Raw genomic sequence first — 19,050 nt, 5'->3', positions numbered from 1 at the left:
ATAAGTCGTTGTCAAATCATAGGCCTTATACTAAGTTCTATGCGTCAAATAGGTTATGTAAATCATTGATTATATTTGGCGGCTTATAACTATTCAACTTCACAGACATATATAACATCAGAGACGTAACAAGAAATCATTAGAGAAATTCTTATTTTTGACATTTACTTAATTTGAAACTCACAAAAAGAAATATTCTCTATCAATAATCTTAAAAAATCTTTAAAATTACAGTATGTATAAATCTGGATTACATTCTATTGCGTATGTTACTGCACCATCAGTTGACATTGCAAAAAATTTGGCTCGGTAAGATATTTATAATTGTTTAAAATTAATTAGAAATATATCAAATATTATTAAAAGCATATTTCTTTTTTTTTTGCTTGACAAAGTAAAATTTTTTTAATATTCATTTAAAAAACAGAAAAACATATTGGTATAAAATTTTGTATGAATTTTTTTTTAAATTTGTTAATAATTTAACTGCACAAAAGTCAAAATATCCGTAAATAGCTTAAACTGATACACATATTTTATAAAACTAATAATACTTAAGTTTAAAAATGGTTTTAAATAGTTTCTATTAAAATTTTACTTGAAGAATTTAATTTGAAAAAAAAAATTTTATTTCTAACTATTTTAGTTAAGAAAAACTATATTAATCTATAATACTCTAAACTAAGACATTTTTATCAGTTATTTTTTTAAATTTAATAGATTTTATTTTAATTATTAAACAAACTATTGTATTTGAAGAGTTATAATTATAAATTAGTGTTTCTATTAAAAATTTTGTTTAACATCATTTTCAGTGGTATTATTACACAAAAGTTAGCTGCGTGTGTTAATATTATTCCATCAATAACATCAATTTATGAATGGGATGATAAAATTAATGAAGATTCTGAGATATTGATGGTATTGAATTTTTAAATTTTTATTGAACAATTAAATTTTATTAAATACCTTATTTATTATAGGGACTTCAGTAAGTATTAAATATTCAAAAATCTACTAAAATAGGAATAAAACATTGAATGACCCAAGTATAAAAAATGTAGTCATTAATTAGTATATTATTATTTTTAATTAATACATTGTACAGATTGGTCATTAATTCTTTTAAACAACAATTATTTATATTTTAATTTGGCAGTATTTAATTATAAATATTTAATTTCAGTCATTTTGGTCGTTCAATAAATTGACTTGAAGATTTCAAACTTTTCTTAGACATAAAAATTGTCTGTATTTATTAAATAAAAGTTAATACTTGTTTAATTTTTTAATAATGGTTAATTTTCCAAAGCATAACCCTAAAAAAACTAAATAATTGTTTTAATCTTTTATTAGTACATCTATTGTGAAATGTTTCTAACTGTAAGTCAAGTTATATATATTATAGTTATAGTAAATTTATTATTTCCAAAAATATTGAATCAATACTTATGATAAAAATAGTGGAGAATTCAATAGTATCTTCAGAACTTATACATTTGAAAACATTTTCTATATAATAAATTTGTTTGAAAAATTAATTGTTATTACGTATTATTAATTTCTATTTTTATATTAAGTCTCCCATAAAAATATAAAAATAGCTATATTACATTTTTATATAATCCATGAAATAGCTAAAAGTTTTTTTTTTCTATTTTATATTTCTGTATTTTTTTTTTTCTGACATTTATTATTATTTCATAATAATAATTATAATTGATATTATGAATTATAAAGATAAATTATTTTTTAACTTTGTTTTTTTTAGCTAATTAAAACTAGTACATCAAAAGTTGATGAATTGACTCAATATATCAAGTATGCTATAATTATTCTATTTTAATTTTAATTTTTATACTGTTATATATTTTTACTGCAGGTCTAAACATCCTTATGATGTCTGTGAAGTTATTTCAACAAAAGTTAGTATTTTAAATTTCCATAAAAAATATTTTTTATATTATTACTATATATTAACATTTTGAATTTTTTTTTTTTATTTAATCAAATTGAAGGTGTAATAAAGTATCGGGTTCATTTTCTTAAACTTTTCAAAAGACATAAAATTTTATAATTAAATGTAAAACTGTTTAAAAATAATAATTAAAAAATAAAAAAAGTAAAATAATAGTTTACAATTTAAAATCTGTTAATCTTTTAATTTTATCTGTAAATTATATTTTCATTAAAAATTTATTTGATTTAAACATTCTGCGTATGTTAAATTTTATGTAAAAAAAAAAGATAACAATTGCAAAATATTTGGAGTAGATTTTATGACTACTGACATGATTTTTAAAGTTTTTTTAAGAAATAAAATTTGTCATGGTGTTCTATGAATATTATATATAATTATAGATTTTTTATGTGTGTAGGGCATCCAAGAAATTGTTATATTGTTAAGAAATAATTTCCACAGACTTTGTCTAAAAAATTTATTGTAAAATTACTATTATACTTATTACATATTTTTTATTAGTATTATTGAAATCATCAATTAAGATGAAATAAACCTGGCGGTATTGGAGAGTGTGATTCACTCAGATGTAGATTCGGTTTTGTTATAAAAATTCCTTAGAAGGGGTAATATTTGTTCACAGTATTCTAGTGTCAATATGTTTGCAAGTTGAAAAACTTTAAAAATGGAGTGGAGAATTGTGAAAATACATGTATAATTATTTATGGCATCATTACTTCAAAATCCCCTGTTTTACAAGAAATGTATAACAAAATTGTCTAATAATGCCTTGTGTCTAGTTGATTTTATCTTAGTTCATGATTGAAATAAATAAAGTATGAAATATTTTAAAATATTTGTCATTAAAAAAAATAATTTCAGATAGAAAATGGAAACCCTGCTTACTTAGATTGGATTTCAAAATCAGTTTCAGAAAATAAATTGGAACATTAAATTATGTATATGATCATTAATTAATTTGTAACTATTGTAAAATACATTTTTTTAAATAAATAAGATTATAAAGTCATTATTTGAATCTATTTACTTACAGTACCAACTCAAGGGAGATGTAATAATTTACCATAAATATTAATTTTTAACAGTGAAGAGAAAGATTTCCTTAAAAGTAAACTAGTTCAAAATTATCACAGTGAACTTTCCTTTTAAAATTAACAACACATAAAATAATGAAGAGATTATAAAACAAAATTTATACTTTTTTTTTTTTAGCAAGGTTAGGAATATTATATGAAAAATGAATGCATAGTATTCTCATTTATTAAGCTCAAAATCGAAAAGCATTCATATTCAAACTCATGATGACATTCATTTATTTTTTTATAAAACCAACATTGATCTTGTTAAGCATTGGAGAATGTTGGATTGTTGAAGCTTAGTTCTTTCGATTTTCCAGAAAAACTAATATTAAGTAAAAAATATACATGCCGAAGAATTTAAAAAAATTACATTTTCTTGTAAATTATATATGTGGCGATTAAAAAAGTATAGAATACTTTTTATATGACATAAATCTATAATAATTAATAAGTCTAAAAATATATGTCTGTTTTTTAAAATAAAAAAATTCAGAACAATTGGACCCAATTGTTGGGTCCAATTGGTGGGACCCCACCATGCAACGTTTCACTATTTCGAAGTGATTTACATTACTATCATAATAAAATTTTTCGATGCAAATCTGTACATTATATTCTATTATTGTCGAACTAATAAAGCAAGCTACTTATTCAAAATTTAGAATACTACAACCAAAATGCTACATAATATAAATAACTTGTGAAAATTTTGGCTTCAATAATAATTTATTCATAGTAGATAACTTTTCAAAACGTTTTCTTTTTCAACAATATGATAAATTTAAAGAACATTAATTTAGTGTAGGTTACAATTTGTCAGATATGCCAAAAAATTAAAACAATTTTTTTTTTGTTAAAATATGCGAATATTGTTAATTATCATGACCAATTTTTTTATCCCTTTTATCGGACATACTCTTTTCAAAAATCGGACCATTTCCCTTTATATGAGAGTTTAAAAATTGTACATATATGTAATAAGTAGAATTTTTTTAATCTAACTTAAAAAAAATGCTGAAATATTGCATCTTTTAATCATATATTAAATTAAAACTAATGAGTTACTTATTTTATTTCGTTTTTAGATTTTTATAAAACAAAACCACAAATATTTAAAAATTTAAAAATTATAAGTTTTAAACTCCTCAAAATATTGTACTTTTTCTATATTTACAAAGGATTTTTTTTTATATACATAATTTGAAACATCTTTATGATAATTTGATAATGAATATTACCTAAGAAATGTTATTCGAGGTGTGAGTATAACTTAATTTCCAGCATTTCGGTTTTAATTGCGCCTATGATGGTAGCCCTAATCTTGATTTTAACCAACATTTATTATTGGCATTGTTGGATCTTTAACGGATTAAACTAAAAATTGAGACCCCTCTAAATAAAAATATTAGTTCTTTTTGATATATTGGTCTAAAATTTAATAAACGAGGCTACGCTCGTAACAAAATAGGGTAAAAACATATAACAATATTAATTAATACCTCATATCAATACCAAAATCTCTGAAATCTAGCTAATTTTGAAAAAAAAATTAAATCGAAACTCGGCTCATATGATTAAATATACAACTATGTATATTTTCTATTGTATAGATTAACACCANCTCCAGGAAATACTTTTTGTTAAAATTAGAATATAATATAAAATTCATTCAACAGTTTGCGCCCTCTAGCGGTATATATTCTAACTATGTCTGATTAGAAATTGCTAGAAAGGAATTGCTAACTTCACACACATATTTTCTTACTGTTTATCTTATCTGTTGTAGTACTATAGAACCACAAGGAAAAAAAGTATATGGAACAAATTGACGCAGCTCAACATATTTCAAAACTAAGTTTTTGTTTTGTTTTGTTATCAATATTATTTCACAAACGGTTACTCAGCTTACTGATAACAGAATCTTGAAATTTTTTTTTGCTCCAACTAGAGAAGTAAATTTGTGACAACAGACATTTTTGATTATTGGCACTGGTTTAATTTAATTAGCCAAGTACGTTACTTTATTTTAATAGTGTATATGATCTTAGAAATTATGTGATCCTTAGTAATATAAATGTGCATCTGATTATTTTTAATCGTTGCTTTAAAAATTAAATTAAAGTAAGCATTATTTTATGATTAATAAGTAAATTAAAATCAATTATTCATAGTAAAAAAAATTAATTTTATTTTGATTAATTATTAACTAAATATTAATTGTAAAAGGTTTTATCAAGTACAAAAGCAAAATTGTGATTTTCTAAGTTTTGAATACTTATTATCTTATGTTAATATATTATAATTACTTACATCTATTAGATTAATAATCAATAATAATTTTTATAAATTTACATTTTTTAATTTTTCTATTATCATAAATATTCCTTTACAATGATTAGTCATCTAGTAGAAAAATTACTAATAAATCTTCTGAACTTGATACTTCTTTGTTTGAAACTATAATATAAGTTTGAAAAAATTATAAAATAAATAAACAATTTAAATTTCATTATTAAACAGTATAGAATTATTAAGTGATTTTCCAAAAACTAATATACCATTTTACGAATTTTTCAGGAGAACAAAAACAAACTAATAATTTTAATAGTGTTTTTGGCCATTTTGTTCTTTTGGAATGGAAAAAAAAACATCTGTTAAGATTTAACTGTAATTTTTAAACATATTAAAGAAAACATTATTTTATTTATGAAAAATCTTAAAAACTCATTTATATGACATATCATCAGCTTTTGAATGTTAGCCAGCAAATTATGACTATTTAAAATTTTTAAAATTTTATTAAAGTAGTGATTCTCAACCTTTCTAATATGGCACCCACTAATTGGTTTTTTTTAGTTTTTTAGTAATCCACACCTAAGAAATTATCAAATATAAATTATATTTTAATATCTTAATAATTAGTTTGCAACTTCTAGTTGAAACATACTGTTATAAAACATTTAAAAAAATTGTTACAGTTTACATAGCTGTGACATTATGTTTATGAAGAATATCACCAAATGAAAAAGAAAAAATTAGTTATTTAAAATATACTTTCTTTTCTATTTTTTAGTCATAATTTGTTTTTATGGTAAACTAGGTTTCCTATATCTGTATTCTAATTTTATAATCATATGTGTTTCAGATTTTATTATTATGGACAATACCTGCACTTATTGCCAAGATGTTATTGATAATTTGACTGTTGTTTGTTTAGAGTGTTCATTCTTTCAACTTTGTTTGCCGGTATGCTAGATATAGGCTAATTTTATTTTTATAAGAAAAAAAAAATCTTTTTAGATTTTTCTTACTTTTAATGACCTGTAACTTATATATATTTAGTATAATATACCAAATATATAACTTTATATAATAAATTTATGAATTTATGAGTTGCATATTATGTAACTTATAATCAACATCCAATGTCAATAACTTAAAATTTAATTTAATATTAAATCAGGCCAAAAAAATTTGTAATTGCATAACATTTTGCTTTTAGTTATACACCTACCCCTGCAAATATAGCCATTAGTAACTAAAAATATTAGTGATAAAATTTTTAATGTCATCTTGACAAGGCACCACCCTTCGTTCTAGGCTGGCGCTCATCCGTATCTCTCACGATATCAGCCGTCCACCTATTAGTATGACAATTGGTTGTCATCGGGTGTCTCCCTACTCTTAACCATGACAAGACCACCGCTGAATTTGTATTACTGAGATTGCGTTTTGTTCTGTTTTTGACGTTAACCTGGACTGGTTGTTGCGTTTTATAATTTCATTTTGTTTGCAATTGTATTTATTATTATTAACTGGTGTCGAACTAACGAGAAATATATAAATATAACTTGTTGCACAAAGGTGTAATTTAAATAAATAAATATATATAGGCGTATAGACATATATATATTTTTCTGTATTATCACTGTAACTATTGTGGTGTTAAACTTACTGTATATATCTATGTAAATAAAAAATATATACATATATATTCTGTGCGGTGCTCACCCCTATTGGATTACGCGATAATCTGTCTATTACAATATTACCCAAAGTGGGTGCTAAAATTACTTAGGAGGCATTGAAAATATTTTCATGTGATAAAAAATTTAATTTTTATTTTTTTTGGGGAAAGTAAACTTATTCTTCAATTGAGGTGCTAAACCACTGCTTTTACTTTAATAAAAAAAGCCTTTCAGTTTTTTTTTATGTGGGCAGAAAAAAAAAAGTATTTGGAAACTGGTTAAACTTGTTTTAGTATGATTCATATTCAATTAGATGGAGTTTATGTAAATAAGGACAAGTCATAAATAGTTGTTTATCAAGAGATAAAAAAAACAAAATATACTATGTATAAAAATGTATGTTGTATATTCAAATTTATTTGATAACTACTTCATGTTATACCAATGGTCACAAGAACATGATATTGATACCACTGTCTTTGGCTTGAAATTTCCTTCAAAATTAGATTATTAATAATCTTAAAATATTCAAAATTGACTTATCCTTCATTATATGAAATTTGTCCAAATATATACAAAAATATATCCTTAAAAATCTTTTGAAAAAAAAAAAATTTAATGGTTGCAATAAACAAACATTTACAGACTTAAAATTTCAAAATAATATTTTTAGGTTATAATAAGATGTATAAATATTCCATGAAAAATAATCAGTTATCTTTTTTTTTTCCACTTGCCCTTTTTAGCAATTATTTTCCATATTTCACAGAGAGTTGAACTTGCCCTCTCTTGAAAGTTTTATAAACACTTATAAAGTGTTGCTATTGTATTCCTGGTTTATTTAAAATAAACTTTTAATGTTTATACAAATAAATTTTGTAGAAAGCACTACAGGTTATTATATTATTGCATTATTTATATATTTATTGATTGTTTTTGTATATAATAGTTAATATATTGCAGTGATAGACAAAAAAAAGTCACCAAGAAAAAATATTTTTATTTTTTCATCTAACGGAAATTATCTTATGGGCTCATGTCCATATAATATTCATAATGATATTTATAAGATTATTTCTAGTATTTACAAAAAAAAATATTGTTTTTAACATTGTTCTCATTGTTTGTAACAATGAGAACAATAGAAACCCGTTTCCTGACTTACTGAACACCCTGTATATAATTTATATGTTTATTAATTTGCAGTGTTTTAGCCACGGAGCAGAAATTGGAGAACACAAAAATTGCCATGGTTATAAATTAAAGGTAATGTTTTTTAGAAAATGATAGATATTTTGTTATATAAAAGAATAATTTAAAATATTAAGTTGTTTTTCAATATTAGTAATGACTAATTACATTGAGAAATGAGAGATATTTAGTAATTGTTATTATTTTTTTTATTGTTAAATCATTTAAGTATAATGTATTTTCTCATACGGATGTTTAAATTTTCTTATAGAGTCAAAAGTCTCCTGGGCAATACTTTTTTACTAATGATGGCTGGACAGGTGATGAACTTTTGCATCTATTAGATTTTGCCGAACAATATTCATTAGGGTGTTGGGATGAATTGCCAAAGAATGTATTAATTCGATCCCCATCAGGTGAGGTTTAATAATATGACTATGTTCAGGGCTTTTCTAAGGCCAAGGCATTTAGGTTCACATACACACACTTAAAAAACTCTATGTTTTCTTCATATAATACAATGGTTTAAGAATATTACAAATATATAATAATAGTTGATCACATATAGTTAATATTATTAAAAATAAAAATTATATTTATAATATTTTTTAGTTTTAAATTAATATATTAAATTATTTTTATTTTTATATTACAAATATAGCGAGAATTTTTATTTTCCAATATTATTAATTGATTAAATCAAGTACAGAATATTTATATAGAATGATTCACTATCATAAACTACTTATTTATTTGAAAGATAAAAATAATATTGATAATTGGATTCTTTTAGTTACATGTTTTTCTCAATTTATCAATCATATGATATGATTAATTTGGTATAGTCTACTTTAAAAATTAAATACTATCTACAGATTTACATTGAAACATTTTTTATGATAGTCATTTAATTTATATTCAAATTCCAATTTATACAAGTCTTCACTTTGTACCAACTATACCTGATTTTTTAATACGAGTCTAAATACAAAAATTTAGAAATCCTATTTTATTAAATAAAATTAATATTACCTCTAATAAAATTTGATGATTTTTTTTATATACTTTGAAAATTTGTTGGATTGTTTGTATCTTAATATTATTTTAAAATTTCAATAATTTTAGAAATTAAAGTGCAGTTTGCCAAACAATTTTTGGATGGTCCAATTGGTCGTGTTACGTGGAATACAATTAAAAAACCAAAACTAGAAGATCGCACTGTAAATTTTAAAGTTAATCAAACTGTTACACATCTTTCTACATTATCCAAAACTCAATATGCAGAAATAGGCTATAACCCAATTAGAGATGAATTTGAATTGGTAAACAATTTGATTACCTATAATAATTTCATTAAATTTTTTAATATGGTGGATATTAATTGAAATTTTTTTAAGGAAAACGATTTTGATAATAATGCTGAAGCTGTGCTTAGTATTACATCTGAATGGAATGATCTTGGAGATGGTAATTATTATTTAAAATATACATTTTTATAAATTATTGAAATGTATAATTTTTTTTATGGTATAAATGAACTGTTAGTTTTAAATCAAAATGTTGTAGCTATTAATAAACTACAATTTAAATGTCATTGCTGAAATTATAATTACCTTCAGATATCATCTATACATATCCCAACTATACCCTATTCTCGGTGTGCTAGGTTTTTTTTTTCTTGTAAAACTGTTTAAAAATCAAATTAGATTAACGAAACAATGTGCTGAATTAATCATAAATTGTTGTAACAAAATTGTTGCATTAAAAGTTATTACAATAATACTAGATCAGAGCATATTTTAACATATATAGCCTGTAGTACTAGTGCTACCTAGTAAAAAATCATTGCCATGTATTAGTTAATGAATGTTCCTTGTTTTCTAATAAAAATAAATTTAACCTTCAAGGTGAATTTAATGACTTTTCTTATTGAATATCATTGAAAATCCTTTAACTTCATTAGAAAACTAGCTTTATATGATATTTTAAAAACTTTTTCGTATCTTAATAAAAATTATAATTTTTTAAAGGCAGCTAAAGTCCTAAATAAATATTCTGCATACTTTCTTACCAGTCACAACACTGATCTGGATAAATTGACAGTAATTTAGCCTAGTAGTGATGTATTCAAAATTAAAGAGGGATTTTTCATGTGTAAATAAAAATTCCCAAATTGTATGTAGCTGTGTAAATATTTTTGGTTAATGGTAGAGTTAAAATATGAACAGNACAACACTCACTCACGCACATACGGTCGGTCGCCAAACGCGCAATGATGCGATACGCGTTAAACTCGCGTGGTACCGAGCGCTATGGGCACGAAATACGATTATTAAAATTCAGCGTATAACAAAGGGTCGGGTCGTAAAAACGAACCGAGTACGCTCCAGTGTCGAAGTTTGTTTTTCGCAGCTATAACTACGTATACATATATGTATAGTTATTTATATATATATATATATATATGTATGGTTTTGTTTGGGTTTGATTACAAAATTGAAAGTTCAGTTTAGTTTGATCTAAAAAATCAGAGTTTGTAAGCATCATGATATGATATGATAAATGGTCCGTTCCTCATTTTCTCTTATTTTTTATAACTATGCTTAATGAGATTTAACTTAAAATCAATATTTTTTATGATTTTCTTCCTCTTCTTTTAATATATTCTTAATGTATATTTATTTTTATTATTAATAATACTCATATTATTGTTTAGTTTATTTATATTAAGTGAATAAATAAATATATGGAGTAAATATAACATATCATTGTGAAATTTTTATTTATTATTTTATAGATTATAATTTAGCATGTATTGATATGTATTGTGCCAGATTATATGAAAGATTATTTGCAAAAGAAGTTGTTCATGATTATCAATTAATGGATAAATACTTTTGTTCAAAGGATAAGCCCAAACGGCGATTAACTACAGAAGAAAAGTAAACATCTTTTCCTATAAAATAATCTTCTTCTAAATATCTATTTTTATTTTTATATATAGAAATATACAAGGAATTGAAAATCAAATTAAAAAATTTAGTAGAAATTTATCTGAAGTGGAATCATGGTCATTGATTATTAGATTACAACAAGAATATTTATTAAAAAAACGCCGTGATGAGTTAGTTTATTATAGAAAAAATGGAATAACAAAACTATATGATATTATAAAATTTAATCTTTTACATTATGGAATGGTTGTTGATGGTTTGTGATTAATAAAATTTTAAATTTAATTTTTTTATTTAAGCAATACATATTTTTTACAGAACAATCTGATCAATTATCTTCTGATGTCCTCACTCCTGCCCCCATGATAAAACGAGGTGAAAAGCGAAGAGTAAGTTAATTTTTTATTTTCTTTAATTTCCCTTCAAATTTTAATATACATTTAATAATAGTCAATGTGAGTTTATTGCCTTACTTTGAATATGTAATATGCTAATTTAAAATATAACTCTATCTAATTTTTAGTTATTTTCTTTAGACACTTAAACGGTAAATAATATATTTAAAAAATACTCAGCTTAACATGAATAAGGTGATGCATGGAATACCTGATAATGAGGATGTGATAATAGGTGAATATATAAAAAGACATGTCGGTAATGAGGGGATAGAATATGAAAAAGTACATGGAAGGTATGGTTTTAGTGGGAATAATGAGGCTAGAGAAGAATCCTGGATTTTGTAGTATCGTTTGATTGGATTTTTGCCTGGAATATCAACAATAGAGCCAGTTTTTTGTGTAAGACAACTAATACAAAACTATAGGAACAAAAAGAAAAACTGTATATGGTATATATAGATTTGGAAAAAGCGTATAATAGAGTACTGAGAGAAGTATTAAAGTGAGTTTTAATGTGATGAAGAGTCCCAAAACGGTACATTAATATAATAGAAGATATTTATGATGCCACTTATACTAGGGTAAAAAGTATGGGCGGAATAACAAATAATTTTAAGGGTAAGATTAGAAGTGCACCAAGGTTTTGCTTTAAGCCAATTCTATAAGACTGTCTTAAGATGAGCTATGATATATGGTTTAGAGTTTTGGGAGGTTGACAAGAGAACAGAACAGAGAATAAATGTAGCTGAGATATGAATGCTTTAGATGGATGAGTTGAGTGACTAGAAATAATAGGATAAGGAACAAACAAATAAGAGAGCATATAGGTGTATCATCATTTGTGGATAAGATGAGAGACATGATAGTTTGGTCATGTTATGAGGAGAGAGGAATAAGAAAAATTATGGAAATGAATATTGAAGCAAAAAAAGGTAAAGAAAGACCAAAAAAGAAATGGAGAGATGTTATTGAATGAGATATGAGGACTGTTGATATTTGTGTAGATGATGTGGGATACTGTGTCAACTGTAAGTTTAGGATATGGGTGGCTGACCCTAAGTAGTTGGGATAAAGGCGAGGAAAAAGAAAAAGACTGTCAGCTTAACACTATTGAATAGTTTGTATTTATCATTATTAATCTTTAAGGAGATAAAAATTATATTTATCTAATTATATTATAAGAACTGTATCATTTTTCTTCTATTATTCATATTAATTTATATATATTTAGGACAATGTTATAGACACTTGAAATTTGTAACAATATACAATTGACCATGTTTATGATAAACCTATATTTATAGATTAATTTTTGAACAGTACCAGAGAATGAGCACTAGAAAACTTGCTCACTTTGGCTACAAGTAACAAAATATTAAATGTTCAAAAAAAGGTAGTTTAAAATGTAAACTACCCGTTTTGGGAACTATTTGACTGCCTTCCATTTTATCCTAGTTTACTATCACTAAAAGGATATTGGGAAATACTTTATGAGACTGACACAACACCTCATTTAACTTTTTTCAGTAACTACAAATTGAGAATCTTTTATTTTCCTATTAACTTCCTACACTTAACTTCACATATATTAAATATTCAAAAATTGTTTTTTTTTTTATATCTATTCTACCTGAAATCATGATAATTTTTTTATACCAATTTTTGTCAGAATCTAATATAAAAATTTGAAAGTTGAAAACGTATATAATAATGATAACTTTTTTAATTATTACTTTTTTAAGCAATTTGTCTGTAGAACACCTTTTTTGTACTACATTATCTGCTAACATGACAATTTCGGTTATTTTTTTTAGAAAAAAAGAAAGAGACCTAAATTATTTCATAAAAAGAATCATGTTTATCATCGTACACCTCAATATATAGCTGCTCTAAACAGGGTATTAACTCAGAACAATGAAACTGAAGAATTCTCCGAATGAAATGTATGAACTTTTTATTTTCAACACTATAAATAAATAAATGTTTTATGTAATTTACAAACAGTATACTATTTATTTTAGGTTAAATAGTTTATGAAAATACTTCATTATTTATGGACTAGCTATACTCCTACACCTTTAAAAGAATGATAACAAATTATACACATAGTTCAACTATTTATCTATATTAATTAATTTATAATGTTTATCTTATGCAATAAATTGTAAGTTTAATTAAATACAATTGATTTCTCTCTGTATTGTTAGGACAGTATTATAATATAGAAAATTTTTATCAACAATTATTTTTCTAAATATCTACTTATAAATATAAACTTTTGTGGTACTATTATTGTTGTTTTAAAAATGTTATATATAATGTAAACAATTATTGAATATTCATTGTAATCATATTTGTTTCTAACTCTGATTACTTTTGAAAGTAATACATCAGTAGCATCAGTATCATTTGTGTTGCACAATATCAGTTTATTTTTAGTTTATGTATCTGTCAATAAGAGGAGCTACTTTAATTTTTCTTAAATTTATTTGTACTCTCATCTTATTGAAAGTATAAATCATAATTTATAAAATGTTACCTAAGTGTTTACTACTTAAAATTATGATCGCTTACATAAAAATATATTGATTCCTTAGTGCATAGGATATAATGTAATTACAATATTATGCATATTGTATTTAGAAATTGTACTAGTATTTTTTTTTATACATTCTGAGTTTGTTAGCATAGCACAAATTTTTAAATATACTTTACCTGTAAATAAATATTAAAAATATTTGTATTGAAAAAAACTTAGTTTTTTATTTATACGAAGTGTGTTCATTAAATAACATGAATTTTTAAATCTCGCGGATTGGGAGTGTCCAATTATCAACAAAAAAATCATAATGTTGGTACACATGTCCCTGAAGTATGATAAAATTTTCAGCTGGATTCATTTTTTACTTTGTCAGTGGCCACCGTTAAGGTTAGGCGTGTTTTTATGAGTTTGGCGATTTTCCATTATTAAAAAAAAAATGAATCAAAGGACTTGTATCAAATTTTGCATAAAAATGAAATTTAACAAAGGCCTATGGTGAGTCTACCATGAGTAAAACAAAGGTTTACGAAACCAAGTGATATAAGCGTTCCAAAATGACAGTGAAAACGTTGAAGAAGACGAACGACCCGGACGCTCCAGCACATCAACAATCGATGAAAACGTGGAAAAAATGAAAGAAATAATTATGAATGATCGCCGAATCATAATCAGAGAAGTTGCTGATTATGTTGGAATATCAATTGGCTAATGACATGAAATTTTTGGGAATGAAACGCGTAGCAGCCAAATTAGTTCTAAATTGTTGAATTTTGAACAAAAACAGCGACGAATGGAAGTTGTTCAGGAATCATTTAATGAAGTCAACGACGATGCAGAATTACTGAAACGTGTTATAACAGGTGACGAAACATGGGTTTATGGATACGACGTCGAAATTAAGGCTCAATCGTCCCAGTGGGAACATTCTGGATCGTCAAGACCGAAAAAGGCTTGACAAGTGCGATCGAACGTGAAGGTTTTGCTCACTGTGTTCTTCCATTTGGCATAGTGAATCATGAAATTTTATGACAAGGTCAAACTGTCAATAAGAGTACCTACAAGTTCAACGCCGTTTGCGTGAAGCAATTCAAAAAAACCGCCGGGATTTGTGACAAAACAATTCATGGCTTTTGCACCATGATAATGCACCTGCTCACACTTTATTGCTTATTCGTGAATTTTTGGCCAACACCAATACAGTAACGATGCCCCAGTCACCATAATCGCCAGATATGGCTTCTTATGACTATTTTTTATTTCCAAAAAATAAAGAGAACCTTAAAGGGCCGTCGTATTACAAGTATAGATGACATTAAAAGCGCATCGATGAATGAGCTGAAAGCTATCCCAAAGATAGAGTTTGCAAAGTGTTTAAAGGATCGGAAGAATCATTGGCATAAGTGCATAATATCGAATGGAGATTTTTTTGAAGGCGACAACATTAATGTAGACGAATAAATAAATATTTTTTTCAAAAAACAAAAATTCCCGTTATTTAAACAACGTATTTTAAATAATTGTATTATTTATACTAAATGTGAAATAGGGTCAGATTTATATGATATTTGATTATTTATTTTATCACACTTAAAATAGAGTGCAATAATCCTGGCTGCTTATCCTTATGCCCCTTCGTCAATTAACATTCAAAACACATTTAAATTTGTTTGTCTCACGTATCTTCTCAGATTAAAGAACCAATAGTCTTTTGTTATATAGGCTACTCTTTTATATACCACCTGGTGACCACGTTGATCATATGCTGTAGTAGATGTAAAATATATGAGCTGGATACCCCGGCCGTTTCCTCTTCCTAGGTTTACGAGAGGTGTATACGGTCGGGGGGATATGGTGAAAGGCATAAGTCTCCCTTCCTATAGATGGTGAAAGGTTAAAAGTATAATCGAGGGGGCTCTCCTCTCTCTCTTAGCTAGTAGAGTTGGTAACACAAGTATGAGGGTTAAGAGTAAATCTATATGTGGGGGGTACACGCCACCACATTAAAAGGGTGCATATACAATGAAAAAATGAATAGTTTATTAGAAATAATTAAATTGTAATTAATAAGTAATTATGATAATAAAGGGAAATTACTTAAGTGATTAAAGAAAGGATTAGTATATGGGGATATGTGTTCTATGATTTGCTGAACCTCTATAAAAATTTTTGATTTTTAAATGTAGTGCTGTTTTCTTACAGTTTCGGAAGCCATATTGTTCATGTAGTAGTGTCTTCTTAGAGCTAATGGTTCTTGAAGACACTGTGATTTTATCAACGATTTTACGCTCATTTATGCAGAAAAATAAAAAAATTGTATAGAGAGGTCAGCAAAACATAGAATACACATCTCCGTATATTAATCCTTTCTTAATAATACATACCCTATCTCGTCTACCCAGGGAGAAAAAACGGCCAGGGTCGTTTTGGGGGTATCCGGCTCATATATTATACATCTATTTGCTGCCACCACTAAATACTTACGCAGTTTGCACAACAGGACAAATAAATATTCTCTATACATTTTCGGTATAACAATCTATTAACAAGCTTAAAATCTTGCACTCATCTAGTTTCAGCTTTTAAACGATCACATTCACTCATATTTAATATATTCACTAATAATTCTAATTCCTAATCTACTCTTTGACATATCTACGTCTTTTCTTTCAATGTGATGCAAACATGTACCACTTCTGATTGATTAATGTATTTTCCAATTTTGTTGCGAGTCCCGCCTGAGCTGCATCTTCCATCGGTCCACTAAACAAAGCTACTACATGCGTCATCTTGGAACCTGTTTTGTAATGTAAATCAAAATCAAGCTCTTGAAGTATTTCACTCTGCCATGCTACCTGAGGTTTATGTGTATATGCCCTTAGATATTAAAGCTAGACAACTCGTATATATGGTAAACTACAATTTCAACATTTTCTATCATTTATCTACAGTATACACGATACATCAAAGTTATAATATACTGAAATGGTATTAGGCTTCAGCAACTAACAACTCTTTGTTTAAGCAATACACTTATAAACTATTCATTAGCAATATCCCATAACTGATTAAACATTTATTTTAAAATAATTGTTATCAATATTATTTTTAAAACTAAATTAAATTTTTTTTTTAATGAAACAATATTCGAAGATACGAGATATTGTAGTTTCCCTAACGATATATGGAGGTTAGTCCCTCTCATTTTTAAAAAAACTTTTCTGAAATAAAATCAAAAAAGATTTAAGTGCTGTTAATTAAAAAATTTAATTAAAGGAAGGATTTTTGTAAATTTTAATGTCATCAAAATGCTTATTAAAATAAGTCTTTAGGAATTTTCTCAACTTCTATAAAAAAATATTTTCTATTTACCAATGTCTTTGATAAATTATAATTTAAATTTAATTTTAAAATTGAAATTATAATTAACTAACAAACTGAGAAATATCAAACTTTCCTTAAGTTAAAAAACGTATTGAAGCGTTTTAGGATTTTGATTTTAATCATTAACAGATTTTAGTCGACAGGTAATGAATTTTATGAATTGCAATGAAGAATAAGAAAAATTATTTCATTAAAAAAACTTTACAATAGTAGACAGTTAAATCATTTGTCTTTTCATCTCTTCATGGTTAAAAAACCTAAGCTTTTCTTTAATGACAAGTCCTATTTTTAATTTGATGATACGATAGAAAAAAAAAGCAAAATAATTTTGTTCTTATATTTTTTATTTGATAAACCGTTTTTATGTTATTGCTTTATAAATTTAAGCGAATTTGAACCAATCTTCTTTTAATAATTTGATTTAGAGTTTTTTAAGCCCAAAAATATTTTCATTTTGAAAATTGTGTAAATCCTTGTAAGTCACCGTCTCAATATCAATTTTCATAAACCTCAAAACTTGTTCAACCATTTCTACAAACTGCTCTTTACAAATGATAGCATTATTAAAAGATTATTTCCGAGCTATCATAACTCTGTATATTGAAAGCTTGGTGCTTAAATTCTCTTCCTCTGTTTTGCCCCTGGAACACGATCTGAGAAGATAGTCTGAACGCTCTGTTATACATACATTTGAAAATATTCTGCGGATACTGCAGCTATTTATATTGATTAACATATTGTTTAATTGTTTCACCGGTTATTATAGTGGCCTCTAGCGGCACCAGTTAACAGNTTGCCCCTGGAACACGATCTGAGAAGATAGTCTGAACGCTCTGTTATACATACATTTGAAAATATTCTGCGGATACTGCAGCTGTTTATATTGATTAACATATTGTTTAATTGTTTCACCGGTTATTATAGTGGCCTCTAGCGGCACCAGTTAACAGTATATATACGGTAATCAGACTGTTTAGTAACGGATTTTTTTAATTATTAAGAAATTGCTCATTTTACAATCATTACTAATAAATTAAAAATGTAGGGTAACACCATGCTAACAAAAATGCGATCTTGCACATTTTGAATTATAGTGACAAATATAGTTAAAAGACAGTAATTATCATAATTATATAGATAAGTATGGCATTATATCTACTACTGGCACAATCTACAGTTGAGTTGAGCCGTGATCGGTTAGCTTTCGGTGCTAGATTACATGACACAATCTAGTTGTGAATATCTAAAACAACATTTTTTAATAATAGATAGAGCTGTAATAGAAATTTTAGAACTATTAAATAAAATGGTACATATGTAAAAGAAATATTTAATACTTACATGTAATGTAAGTATAAAAAAAAAATATTTAGTTAACTTATTTAAAATTTTGGGAGATCGTGTCAAGTGGAAATTTAGGATAAGGATGGCCGATCCCAAGTAGTTGGGATTAAAGCGAGGAAGAAGAAGATGTGTATTCTTGTAGTTTTTATCTAATTTTGATAAAATGAAAATAAATAAACTAGAATTAATTGAACAATCATAAATTAAGTAAG

The 19,050-nt window shown here is 25.5% G+C and overlaps 2 protein-coding genes across 7 annotated transcripts; both read left to right on the top strand.

Moving 5' to 3' along the window:
- The first annotated feature begins 8 nt into the window (after positions 1-8).
- On the top strand, positions 9-2,993 carry LOC126897723 (protein CutA homolog). Of its 2 annotated transcripts, none has more exons than XM_050671535.1 (5): positions 9-309; positions 816-921; positions 1,772-1,821; positions 1,883-1,925; positions 2,379-2,622. In XM_050671535.1, the coding sequence occupies exons 1-5, from the start codon at positions 236-238 to the stop codon at positions 2,445-2,447; spliced, it is 342 nt and encodes a 113-aa protein (XP_050527492.1). In that variant the 5' UTR covers positions 9-235; the 3' UTR covers positions 2,448-2,622. The 2 variants fall into 2 exon arrangements, with proteins under 2 accessions (XP_050527492.1, XP_050527491.1); XM_050671534.1 differs by lacking the exon at positions 2,379-2,622 and adding an exon at positions 2,843-2,993 and having other exon boundaries at positions 17-309.
- Positions 2,994-4,940: 1,947 nt separating this feature from the next.
- Positions 4,941-14,264, top strand: LOC126897712 (transcriptional adapter 2B-like). 5 transcript variants are annotated; one of them, XM_050671518.1, is made up of 12 exons: positions 4,972-5,071; positions 5,638-5,727; positions 6,206-6,306; positions 8,235-8,294; positions 8,491-8,635; positions 9,345-9,541; positions 9,617-9,686; positions 11,017-11,161; positions 11,224-11,429; positions 11,492-11,562; positions 13,386-13,514; positions 13,593-14,264. In XM_050671518.1, the coding sequence occupies exons 3-11, from the start codon at positions 6,217-6,219 to the stop codon at positions 13,509-13,511; spliced, it is 1,110 nt and encodes a 369-aa protein (XP_050527475.1). In that variant the 5' UTR covers positions 4,972-5,071; positions 5,638-5,727; positions 6,206-6,216; the 3' UTR covers positions 13,512-13,514; positions 13,593-14,264. The 5 variants fall into 5 exon arrangements, with proteins under 5 accessions (XP_050527474.1, XP_050527475.1, XP_050527472.1 ...); XM_050671515.1 differs by having other exon boundaries at positions 4,984-5,181; XM_050671514.1 differs by having other exon boundaries at positions 4,984-5,181; positions 5,638-5,816.
- The last annotated feature ends 4,786 nt before the right edge of the window (positions 14,265-19,050 follow it).

This window comes from Daktulosphaira vitifoliae, unplaced genomic scaffold, assembly GCF_025091365.1.
Source record: "Daktulosphaira vitifoliae isolate Bord-2020 unplaced genomic scaffold, ASM2509136v1 Scaffold_2, whole genome shotgun sequence".
Taxonomy (NCBI): Eukaryota; Metazoa; Arthropoda; class Insecta; order Hemiptera; family Phylloxeridae; genus Daktulosphaira; species Daktulosphaira vitifoliae.
The sequence above is the reverse complement of the archived record's forward strand: the minus strand, read 5'-3'. Positions and strand labels throughout refer to the sequence as shown.

Coding starts and splice junctions, on each gene's coding strand:
- LOC126897723 (XM_050671534.1), top strand. CDS start 236: ATGTATAAATCTGGATTACATTCTATTGCGTATGTTACTGCACCATCA. Junction 922..1,771: donor AAGATTCTGAGATATTGATG/GTATTGAATTTT, acceptor TGTTTTTTTTAG/CTAATTAAAACTAGTACATC. Junction 1,822..1,882: donor GAATTGACTCAATATATCAA/GTATGCTATAAT, acceptor TTTTTACTGCAG/GTCTAAACATCCTTATGATG.
- LOC126897712 (XM_050671517.1), top strand. CDS start 6,217: ATGGACAATACCTGCACTTATTGCCAAGATGTTATTGATAATTTGACT. Junction 6,307..8,234: donor TCTTTCAACTTTGTTTGCCG/GTATGCTAGATA, acceptor ATTAATTTGCAG/TGTTTTAGCCACGGAGCAGA. Junction 9,542..9,616: donor TTAGAGATGAATTTGAATTG/GTAAACAATTTG, acceptor AATTTTTTTAAG/GAAAACGATTTTGATAATAA.